We start from the raw sequence: 12,004 nt of genomic DNA on the forward strand, positions 1-12,004 counted from the left end.
TAAAATTACCACCAAAACAGGACAGCTAACTTGGTTCCAGTCCTTTCTTTAGCTGCAGGCCCGCTCTCTCTGCACTCAGTCCCGGTGCTGCAGATGGAGCAAAGCCTGGCAGCTGCAGAGAAGCGGCAGGAGCGGAGGCGGGAGGGGGTGGCACGTGGGGTGGCATGCGGGTCTCAGGTGGGAGCAGACTGGAGAGGGCAGCTCCTTGCTCATTGTTTGGGTTCTGGTGGTCAGCTGTGTCCTCAGAGGTAGGAGGCTGTAGCGGGGGATATGCAGGGCAGGTGATTTCAGATTATCTGGCTCTCCTGTGTTCGGCCATGTGGCTGGAGACGGGGGGTTCTCTTCTCGGCTCCGCTTGCCAGAAACACGAGTAACCCCTCTGGAAGCCCTCTCCCACCTACCCCTTTTGTCTAGAGTCATCAAAAATCCTGGGTGCAAACCTGGTAAGCTCAGTTAGCATGATAATGGCAAAAATTCTTTAAATTGGCACAGTAATAGAAAAACACTCAACCCCCAACAACACCATGAAGCATATCTCTGTAGTCAGAGGGAATAGAGTTCATTCCCTGGGGCCCAGGAAATGAGGGTCATTCCATGTGGAATAGAGTTGGGGAACAGCACTGAGCCCAGCTGCACTGCCTGGAGCCAATGTGGGCAGAGCAGGGAGGAGGAAAGCCATGTTCCAATGTGCTCTATGGTAAAGCATCTCTGCCTTATTGCCCCTGGCAATGCCCCTGTTCCTTTCTCCTGCAGGAGAACACCAGCACAGGGAAGGTGATGCTGTGGATATTTATTAATCAGGTGACTCAAGGAAACCTGTGCCGAGGTCCTTCAGCAGAGCAGTGGAAGGGATCATCAGGCTCAGATCCCTGTGTCCTTGGGGGAATAATTTCTGAGGGGAGTGTTTTCCTTCTCCTCAAAGGCCCTCCGGAGGGAGTCTCTGATGGATCCCATGGAGCAGGAAGTCGAGCACTTCCCTGACAAAAGGTAGATGAAGGGTTTGATGCTGCTGTGGATGCAGGTGAGCAGGAAAAAGAGCCTGAGATGACAAAGGGAAGTAACTGAGCCGCTGCAGGAAATTGCAGAGGCTGCAGAGGAGAGTAAAAAGCACAATGATGAAGATAACAATGTGTTGTCTTTGTGGTTGCTGCTTCCTGGAGCCACACCTGGCCTTGATGATGTCGATTGTGTGGGAAATGACCACGGGTGCAGCAAAGAGGAGCAGGATGATGGCATAGATGGAGATGAGAGCTGCCCGGCATTGCTGCTTCTTGTGTGATGGGCACAGAAATGTCAGCACAGGAATAGCAGTGAGGAGAGCAAAAAAGACCCTGTCTTGGGCTCTCCACACCACCAGCCACAAGTGCAGAGGAAGTCGGCAGCGGTGGCAGAGTTTTCAGAGCTTGTACATATCCCCCTCATTGCTGCTGAGCATCAAGCAGAACAGCTTAAACAGAAGTAACAGATCACTGACAGCATGCTCTCCAAACCACTAACCACATTTGCAGCGGAAATTGGCAGTGGTAACAGAGTTTGCACAGCTTCGTCATTGCTGCTGAGCATCATCTGGAACAAAGGAAGTCAGTTTTGTCAAAACATCACATGAAGAATAGAAGGGGTCCTCATTTTCTGTAGGAAACCTCCAGGTTTCTGTCATTTCTCATTTCTCTTTCATTGGGGTTCATCATCCCTCCACCAACAGAGGGATGCTGGTGGTACTGGTGGCACTGGAATGGTGCCAGTGCTGCCAGTGCTGGTGAAACAGCTGGGTACTTCTTAGAAATAATTGCCTTTCTGGGAAGAGTTCTAGGATCATTGCCAAAACCTGACCTGACCCAAGGAAACACAACTGAGCCACGAATTCCCATTTTTCATTCTAATGCAGGTTCACACAGCCCAAGAGGGCAGCAAACAGTCGCTTTGTGTTGATTTGGCACAGCCTGGTTTTTGGTAGCAGGGGAGGGCCCTGAGCTCACAGAGCTGGCGTCTGTGAGAAGCTGCTGGAAGCTTCCACCATGTCCAACAGAGCCAATTGCTGATGGCTCTGAAGATGGACATGCTGCTGGTCCAATTAGAGAGGTTGCTAACCCCTCTGTGATGACATATTCAAGAAGAATATCCAAGCAGCACACACGCAGTTTTTTCCAGCACTGATGAGGCAGTGATGAGCTGCCAGAGCCATCCTGGTGCAGCGTGTGACAGTGTGCTGCTGTGGCCACCACAATCTCAATATGGCTCACAGAAAGCCCTGCCAACCTGGCCATCCCCAGCCAGCCATGCCATGGGCAGAGGGCAGGGGTGGCTGTGGCAGCTTCTCATTCTCAGTGCCCTTCATGAAGAGAGGTGATAAATTTCACCAGTGCTGCAGCAGCCAGCACTGCCCACACGGTGACAGCGGGGTCGTCTGGCCAGTGATGAAAACATGGCGAGGGATTTCCCGTCATGGAACCTGGACAAGATCAACCTCTCAGCACTGCAGAATTTTGCAAGAATCTTTGAACTGGTAGAACTTGTTGGGAATGGCACCTACGAGCAGCAGTTTTTCTTCTGGTCAGAGAAGAGCAGGAAGTGAGAACATCAGGGAAAACAACATGCTGGCACCAGAGTCTGTGGAAAAAAGGGGAAAGATGCGCTCCAAAAGTCACAGCTGAGATTCTTCTGCAAGCTGCAGAAAGGTGTATGATGAAACAAACTGTGCCCCTGCATTCCATGAGGTCCCATGGGGATGCAGAAACACACTCACAGCCTGTGGGAGAAGTGCACAAGCTGGAGCAGCTGCATGTCAGAGAAAGCTGTGATTCAGTGGGAGACCCGAGTGCAGAGAGAGGGCTCCTGCTTCCAGTGAGAAAGAGAGACCTTGCTTCCAAACTGGAGCAACCTGTTTTTGGAGGACTGCATCCTGTGGAAGAGTGGCCCATGCCATAACAGCTTTGAGAAGTGTGATTGCCCATAGGAGGGACTCACGTTGCAACAGTGTTGGCAGGACTGCTGCTCCTGAGATTAGAGCCACACTGGAGAAGTTAATGGAGAACTGTCTCCTGTGGGAGAGACCCCATGACATGGCAGAAAAATTCCTTTCCCTGGGCAAACAGAAGAAGACCTCGACTGATGAACTGGTGAGAAATCCCATGCCCTGTCTCCATGCACAGCTGGTGGGAAGGAGGGAGGTGCTGGGAGGGAAAAAGGTGTTTAAAAGTTTTATTTTACTTATGATCGTCCTCTGATTCTGTCAATAATAAATTTACTTAATACCATTAAATTTGAAGCTATTTTTTATTCTGAGAATGTTTTTTCTCCTAGTCTCATCTCAGCTCATGAGTCCTTCATTAATTTTTGTTTCCCTGTCCTCTGCCCAGCTGAGAGCAAGAGAAGGTGAGCGAGCCTTTTGTGCGTGGCTGTGTTTGGCCAGTGTCAGACCAGGACATGCTTGCAGCCAGGTTATTGGCATTTGAGCCCACATTACTTCCTCCCAATATCCTTGATGATGCACTAAAAGCAATTGGAGAGCAGATTTTGGTGTGCTGTGTTCTGTGGGAATACAACTAGATTGCAGGACTGCGAGCACTGCTCAGCTTGTCACAACCTACATGGATGTGTTAGCCAGAGTAGGCTGCAAGCCTTGAGAAGAGTAAGTGAGATTTTGAAGAAGGAATGTAAGAGATAAGAAAATGCTTGGTACGGGATGCTTACGCTACAGTTCTCATGGGGATTTTCATAATATATACTAGGTACCTGGTTAGCTTCAATGAGGCATAGATTGAGCAATGATATTTAGTTATATAACTTAGTAATGCTAATATGATTGGTGTGCTATTTTTAGTAATAGATAAAAACTTATATAAATTTGCTTTGTGGATCAATAAACGGCTTCATGGCATATTGTGAAGACCCCGTCCCTTCATTACCACCGTCGTCAGTGGTCCCATTTCCAGCCCTTCACCAGAGCTCATCTTCCTCCTCCTCAATCTTGGGAACACTTGTGGTTGTTTTTACCTGATCTCACCTCTTTCCCAGCAAGGATACCTTCTACTAGGATGGGTTGCTTCAAACCTCATCCAACCTGACCTCGAACTTTCAGGGATGGGGCAACCAAAGTTTCTCTGGGAACCTGTCCCAGGCCTCACCATCCGCACACAGAAGCATCTCTTCCCAATATTCCACCTAACCCTGTTCTCTGGCAGTGAGAAGCCACTGCCCCTTGTTTTGTAACTTCAAGCCTTTGTCCAAAGGGCCTCTCTAGTTCTTGGAGCCTCTTGAGGTGCTGGGAGAGGTTTCAAGGCCTCCCTGAAGGCTTCCTTTCTCCAGGCCAGCTCAGTGACCTCAGCAAAGCCACAGGGAGGGGCAGATACCTTGTGGAGCTGATGGTGACAAACACAGATGTCACCCTGTCCCTGGAAGGGAGTGGCTGTGCTGAGGACCACAGACTCCCCCTCCCCTTTCAGCTGCACCATCTGAGCAGCCTAAGGGAAAGGGCAAAGCCAGGGCAGAGGAAGAATTTCTGAAGGCACAAAACCACAAGCAAGGATATCAGTAAAAACTAGTTTTAATATTAAGCAGCAGCAGACCAAAGCATTGTCCATGTGTTCCGGTTTGAAGGAAATGTGTCTGCCAATAAAGGCAGAAGCTTCTCTTAGAAATGGAGAATGTAAACCCCTTCCCTCCAAATTATTATAATTTTTGAATCAGGGACTCTCAAGCAGAGATGTGGGGATAGGAATGACAGCTCTTTACTAATATATCTAACCAGACAAACGGAAACAACGGCAGCAGCTATGGAAATTAACAAAACAGAACAAATAACTCAGTTCCTGTCCTTTTTTCAGCCTCAGACACTCTGCCTGTGTCCAGTCCCGGTGGTGAAAGACGGGGCAGGGCCCGCACAGCTGCAGGGAGCAGACGGGAGCTGGGGGAGGCAGCGGCCGCGCTGTGACCCAGGTGGGAGCAAGGTGGAGGAAAGGATTCCCGCTCACCATTTGGGTTTCTGGTGGTCAGCTGTGTCCTCAGAGGTAGGAGGCTGGATGTGGAGCAGATGGCCGGGCAGTGTCCGACCACAGAGAACCTCACTTCCCGGGTTTGGATGGGGTTGGCTGGAAATGAGCAGTCCCGATTCCCCTCAGACCCCGCGGGCGAGTGAAAAGTCCGGGAGACAGCCCCTATCCACCCCTTGGTCTCAAGCCATGAGGAGCTCAGGTGTAACCCAGCAGGCTTCCTTAGCAGAATAATGGCAAAAGTTCTCCAAAAGAGGTGGAACAGTAAGGAAACAAACCCCAAACCCCAACACCCTGTATGTGTGTTTCTGTGTGCATGTTCAGGTGTGTGTGACAAAAGGACAGTGAGGGTAAGGATAAAAAGTAAAATGACCTACAAGGTGTACAGCACTCCAACTTAACAGTGTTTCACTTATACCTTAAACTTAGCATACTCAAGAGAGGAATAACACTTAACAGCATTTAACATAACTTATTCTTGTACTTCTTTCCACACATGACACACTCAGATGTCTCAGGTACTAAAACACCTGAGAGAGCAGCATTGCTCCCACATTTGCCATGGCAGATGTGTGTGCACAGAGACAGAGCCAGTGCAAAGTTCCTGTGAGAAATTCCCCTTGGAGGCAGGGAAATGCTCCCTGTGGATCCGTTTGCATCTCCTCACTGTGCCAAGGGCTGAGCCTCGAGCAGTGGGGCGATCGGCCCAGGACCCGTCGGCATTCGGGGATCACCCAAGGGCAGCAAACGGGAGAGATCCCGGCTGGGAGAGGCCCCACTCCCAGGGAGGTTCTGGTCAGAGCTGCTGGGCCCAGGAGAGCTCCAAGGGTCTCCTTTTGGGCTGCTCTTTACAGGGCCCCAAGAGATGGGCTTCAGCCACAACCATGTTTCATCCTGGCCACACTTTGGGCTGGCAACTTTCTGCGAAAGTGTGAAAACAGGCATGTTGTGCCATTCAGGGAAGTGAAATAATTTCCAAGGCTATCCCTAAAATCCAGGAGGTTGTTGGATAGCAGCAATTCCTGGGGGCAGAGGATGTTTCTGATGAGCTGCAGAGGAGCTGAGCCCAGGGGCTGCTCCTCAAGGCTGATGCCTCAGGAGTATTTCTCAGATCCCTGTGGAGCCTGGAATGGGGGAGGTGATGCACCACTACAGGCAGGGTGACACTGTGGATATCTATTCATTATTCAATCTTCTACCCACTGTCCCAGTGTCCCTCAACAGTGCAGCAGGAGGAATCACCAGACTCAGAGCACAGTGTCCATGGCAGGATCATTGATTCTAGCAGGGCTTTCTTCTGGTTCCTCAAAGATCCCCTGGAGGGAGAGCCGAAGGGACCCCACAGAGCAGCGCCTCTAACAGCTCCCTGCCAGTAAGTAGATGAAGGGTTTGATGCTGCTGTGGATGCAGATGAGCAGGAAAACAACCTGGGAGGACAAAATGGTATAGATGAACTCCTACAGGAATTTCCCGAGGCTGAGGGGCAGAATGAAAAGCACAATGAGGCAGATAACAAATATCTTGTGTTACTACTGATGGGAGCAGGAATTTACCTTAATGAAGAGATCTGTGCTGGAAATGAGCATGAGGGAATAACATTGACAGCATTGAAGGTGTACATGGGATGAGTGACTTTCTGTAGTGCTCATGTAGCTGCGACACACACTGGGAAATCCATGTGATGCCAGTAATGGAGAGTGCCCAGAGCAGAGCACACACCAGTTTTGACAGGTGCTGGGGACAGTGGCAGTGCCAGAATGGATGGACCTGCACCTCTGGATGCTGATGGCTGGTACACCCACAAGCTGTAGAAGAGCAGAGGCAGCTGGAAAACCTGCCCCAAAAACTGCGAGCGCATGATGACAGAGCAGGACATGTCCTCCAGCAGGAATGGCAGAGGGGTGAGGACCATAAAGAGAAGGAAGAGGAAGAAAATAAAAAGTCACAAGTCAGAATGCGGGTGTAAGAACTGATGCTGTTCCTTCACAAAAGGTGGGAGCCCAGGGGCCAAAGGGCAGCCAACCCCCAAAGGCAGATGAGCAGTGTCACACTGTGTATGGCCACGTTGGTGACATTTATCTCACAGAGTTTGTCTCCTTCAATGGGTGAGGCAGGAGATGGGGACACAGTGGTTGTCTCCATGGATGGACACTGGGCAGGCAGTGGGATGTGTTCCCTGGCTGTGGCCAGAGTGGATGGGAGTCAGTGCTTGGAGAATCCAGGGATGGACCATGTGGCTCCCCAGCAGCTCCCTGCAGTGGGAAGGATTCAGTGGGGAGGAGTGAGATGTGCAGGGGAGAAGGACAGTGGAACTTTTAGGTTGGGAGTAGGAGGTAGGAGGGTTGGGATATTTGACAGGAAGGGCAAATGGGAAGCTTAGGGAGAGGATGGAGCACCTGGGGTGGACACTGTGGTCACCAGAAGGTGTCAGGAACAGAGCAGCTGCTGGAGGAGAAGAAAGTGGGGGAGGAAGGAAGGACAGCATTCCACAGACCTGTTCACTGTGGGGCAGCAACAAGCAAAGGGCATCTGTCCAATTTCTGATACCTCTTGCTACTTTTGGAATATCTGCTTTTTTGGAGTACCCTAATGTGTCTCCTCCCCAGTCAGCAATATGAAGGAGAAAGTGCCATTCCCATCCTGCTGGCTCTCTCTGTTCCCTGTTGCACTGTTGCTCCTCCAGGCTCAGTGGAGTCACAGGAGAGTCAGAAAATATATCAATGTATCTTTGTCTATGTCAGGGTTTCACTCCTCCAGAGATATTCATCTTGGTTACATTTTGAGCAGGTTTTTTTTGTTTTTTTTTCCTTACAGAGGAAGTGTTGCAAATGGCTCCTCATTTCCTCCTGATTACAAACATTCCTTCCCTGCAGAATGTCCCATTTTCCAACTGCTTTCCCTCTCCTGCCGGGATTCTTACATTTCTGGTTTGTTTTCCCTGAGGGGTCCTTGTCCCTTCAGCAGCAGAGGGATGCTGGTGGTGCTGGTGGCACTGCAATGCTGGTGGTGCTGGAAGTGCTGGCAGTGTTGTTGAAGAATGTGGGTCCTTGTCAGAAACAGCTCCCATTTTGGGAAGAGCTCCAGAATCATTGCCAAAACCTCTCATGGGCTCGAGAAAGGACAGCTGAGCCAAGAAATCCCATTTTTGTAATTCTACTGCAGGCTCACACAGGCCAAGAGAAGGACAGCAATCAGCTGCTTGCAGCCAGGTTATCAGCACTTAGATACAACATTAATTACTGCCAATTCCCTTAATGATGCAATGAAATCTATTAAAGACCAGATTTTGGGGTGCTGTGATGCTCTTTCCAACCCTTCATTAGAGCTCATCCTTCCCCATCTCAGACTTGGGAACACTTGTGGTTGTTTTACCTGACCACAGCCTCTCTGGGCAACCTGTGCCAGGGCCTCTGTATCCACACAGGGAAGGATTTCTTCCCAATATCCAATCTGAACCCACCCCCAGGCAGTGGGAAGTCATTCCCCCTTGTCCTGTCACTCCATGCCCTTGTCTAAAGCCCCTCTCCACCTCTCCAGAAGTCCCTTGAGATCATAGATCATGAAGTGTTTACACTTGCAAGGATTGGCCTGGGGGCCAAGGGGATGTGAGATTCCATAGCTGGGGACACAAACACGGTGTCAGCAGGGAAGAGAAATGACAGTTCTGGTCCCAGTGTCACCACAAGTGCCAGTTTCCAGCAGGAGCATGCCAGATCCCTGAGGTATGTCAGCCTGGGTAGGAATCATGTCACCTCAGATTTCCAGGAATTCCTTGGAATTCACTGTAGGATTCCAGGGGAGTGTAGAAGATGACTCAGATGAAACCTGCAACTTTCTAAGGGTTGTAGCCAAGAGAGCAGCATTGAATCACCTCTTCCCCGAAGAATGACAATGCTGAAATCCTAAATCATCCTTCTGCTGTTTGCCTCTGCACCAGCACACGCAGAGAATTTATTATTCCATGAATCCTCATAGAAACTGTGTGGTAAAGGTAAAGTACCACTGAACTTGTGGCATACAAGTGGGAAAATTAGATTTGAAAGAGAAATCAAAGTTTAGCAGTACATTTGTTTTGCAGTGTGCTAAGGCTGCACCCCAGAAAAGAGAGGGGGCAAGTTCAGGCAGTTCCAAAGTCAAGATTTTGGGACTGGGACTCCCTTAAAACAAAAGAGGAAGCAGACATGGAGACAAACTGCTTTTGCCATGGGCCTTGTGGCTGAGGCTCTGTCCTGTTCCTCATTTCCTGGAGAAAGTCAAGAGCAGATTAGAAGCAGAGCCCTGATCCCATCACAGGCTCTGCAATAGTTCCCTGTCTGTGAGAGCCCTGGAGAACAGGAGCCAGCACAGAGAATAGGGGTTGTGCAGGAGCTGGGACGACCCTGTGCCAGACACTGCTCGGGCTCATCCCATGGGCTTTGCACCCCTTTCCCAAGTGACCATTCCAGCGAACCTCTGAAGATCCTGACCCAGAGACAGCAGCTGGGGTGTGTGAGGTGATGTGAGTCCACTCTGGTGAAGTTCTCCAGGCTGTGAGTGGAAACAAGGTCAGACTCTTTTTCAAGTTAATCAGTACCTCCTCCTTGGCTGGAACCTGGTCATTGCTTTTATTTCAGGGAATTGCTATCTGTAGGGTACAAAAAGCGATAAACCTTGTAGAAAAAGGGAAGAAATATTAAAATTAGTGTCCTGCTGTAGGAATCCAGCAGCTCAGTGATATCAGCTGAAACCTGAGAATCCAGGCCAGATCCATCCCAAAGCCATTTGCTCTAGGATATCTGCATGGGCAATTCCTTCCTTCTCCAATGGTTTTCCTTCTCCAGCTGTCCCCTGTGCACAGCTAGGAAGGAGGTGTCTCCCTGGCTTTTGTGCCAGGCATGCCAGACCAGTCTCCTAGCTGCTGCTTGCCATGTGTCCTGTCCCTTGCCTCTCCCAGTGCTGCTCCACATGTCAGCTGTGGAAGTTCCTCTGCTGTGTTAATTATGAACAACTCTGTTAATAAATGCTTTTTAGATATTTTACTCACATGTGATTCTAAATCCTGACTCACCAACCAAGGCTTTCATTCTCCCTTCCCTTTCCAGAAGCAGTGGCAGCTTGTTTTCCCCTGCATTTAAGGCAATGGGAAAAAAGATGTGGCTGCTGCCCATGTCTCTTGCAGGGAGAATTAGGAGATCTTGGCACTGCCAGCATCATCCCAACCATTGCAGGCATGTGCCTTAGGAAGAGCTCTGGTATGTGACAGGGACCTGCCCTTCTCACAGACAAGCCAGAATCTTTAGAATGAGATAAAATAAGGAAATTTTGGACACTGTTCACCAGGGAGAAGCTCTGCAGAGAAGTCTGGATGTTGTTTCTTCAATAAAGTCTGAGTTCAGAGTCACCACATTGGAAACAGACCAGAAAATTAAACCCAAATCTGATGTAGGGGTAAAAACAAAATGACAAAGATCAGAACAAGATGGATTTTGGTTGAAGCTGCTGTACAGAGTCACTGTTCAGCTCCCCCATGAGTGTAGCCAGGTTCAGGAAGGATGTGGCCCAGGGCTTCCTTGGACACTGATGCTGGGGAAAGAGAAGATGGCCCCATTCTGCAGTACAGCAGCATAACCTCCAAATTTCTGTGTAAGTAAACGGTCCAAGCATTTGTTGATGTGCATTTCCATGTTGAATGCTCTTTTTGGTCACAGGCACAAGGGTTGAGTGGAGGTCACCTTTGACCCTTTACTTAGAAAAATTTATTTCTGGAATTAAAGAATGTGAGAAATTCCCACTGAAAGTACAAGGGAATGTTGCTGTCCCTGCCCAGCTCTGCAACTCTACCTGCTGTCCCTTCCCATCAGCTGGGAATGCAGGCCCCGACCTGACGGGCAGAAGGGGAAGGAGGCTCCGTGTGATCCTAACCCTTCTCCTGCCATGGAAAGGCACCAGCCCACAGGGATTTGGGAAATCACTGCCACTCTGTCCTGGTATGTCCCTGGGACTTAAGTTGTGTGTTGGTTTCACATGCCTGGGGGGAGGGGTGGTTTCCCCTCAGGGAAAGCTCCACGTGGAATGGAGGGGTCTGTCCTGTCTCTAGGGGTTCTCCTGTGAGCTGCTGGCACCAATCAGAGAGTTGATTTGGTGATGGACAGCTCGAGAAACCAATGACAAGTTATTTCTCTTTCACAAAACACAGTGTATACAGTGCTGGGGGGTCTTTTGGCTTCCGGCCTCTGGAGGAGGGAGAGGGGTATCCGGCTGGGGCCCTGGCCCGGCTCTGGGCTCGGTCTGGGGCCCGACCCGGCATCCTGGCCCGGCACCGGTTCTGTGGGGAGCCCTTAGTTCAGCCCCGGCTTGGCTCAGCGGGGCTGTGTGGCCACGGCACTGGCCGCATGGCCCCCCTGGCACCGGCCACATGTTTTCTTATTCACAATCGAGATACAATTTCAACTTCTTAATGCCTAAATAAAATTCTCAATCTCCTAAAACCCCCTGAATAAAAAGGAATAAAGCATAAAGTCCACAGAAGTCAGCAAAATAAAAATAAAGTTCCTGATAAGAAAAAATTTTAAAAATGCAACTAATAAGTAGCTAAAAACCTTTTTCGTAGGGCTACGAGGGGATTGTAACTTCACTAAAATTTCTTTAGACTGTAAAATATACTTGGGAAAAATGGGTGCTTAAAAGGAAAACTTTTTTTTTGCCTCGAAAAATGGAGCTCTCTGTTTTGGGACTGGAATATGAACAGAGACATTTGGTAGAGAAGGAGATAAAAAGGATTTTGTTTTCAGCAGCCTGCCTTTAAAAGTAGTACCCCATGTGTGCATCGTAACCCATAACACAGCTCTAAAAGGACTGTGGAAATGAAAGGAAAATTCATAGTTCTGTAAGTCCCTGGCAGATGCAAATTGTGAAGGTAAAGACACCCCCTAAGTATAATGCAAAAAAAGAAACTTTTCTAAGTGAACTGAACTGATTATTTAGGTAAATAACTGGCTGAAGTGTTCTCTGCATGTTGTTAAAAAAGAATGTGGAAT

At 49.3% G+C, this 12,004-nt stretch overlaps 3 protein-coding genes across 4 annotated transcripts in view; all 3 read right to left on the bottom strand.

Moving 5' to 3' along the window:
* The window catches only part of LOC306803435 (mas-related G-protein coupled receptor member H-like), a gene marked incomplete at its 3' end in the record, with an annotated part of 144,361 nt that overhangs the window by 63,983 nt on the left and 68,374 nt on the right, over nucleotides 1–12,004 (bottom strand). The gene's annotated exons all lie outside the window — the stretch shown is intronic.
* Nucleotides 6,001–12,004, bottom strand: part of LOC306803429 (mas-related G-protein coupled receptor member D-like) — a 46,948-nt gene continuing 40,944 nt past the window's right edge. The window contains exon 3 of the mRNA XM_079308833.1: nucleotides 6,001–6,081. The gene's annotated coding sequence lies outside the window, so the exon portion shown is untranslated. The remainder of the gene's footprint in view (nucleotides 6,082–12,004) is intronic.
* The window catches only part of LOC306803436 (uncharacterized protein), a 100,395-nt gene continuing 94,463 nt past the window's right edge, over nucleotides 6,073–12,004 (bottom strand). For both annotated transcript variants that reach the window (XM_079308841.1, XM_079308842.1), the window contains one exon: nucleotides 6,073–6,415. In XM_079308841.1, the coding sequence (XP_079164967.1) occupies nucleotides 6,344–6,415 (72 nt within the window). In that variant the 3' untranslated portion in view covers nucleotides 6,073–6,343. The remainder of the gene's footprint in view (nucleotides 6,416–12,004) is intronic.

The sequence above is a fragment of the Erithacus rubecula genome, assembly GCF_903797595.1.
Source record: "Erithacus rubecula genome assembly, chromosome: 6".
NCBI lineage: Eukaryota > Metazoa > Chordata > Aves > Passeriformes > Muscicapidae > Erithacus > Erithacus rubecula.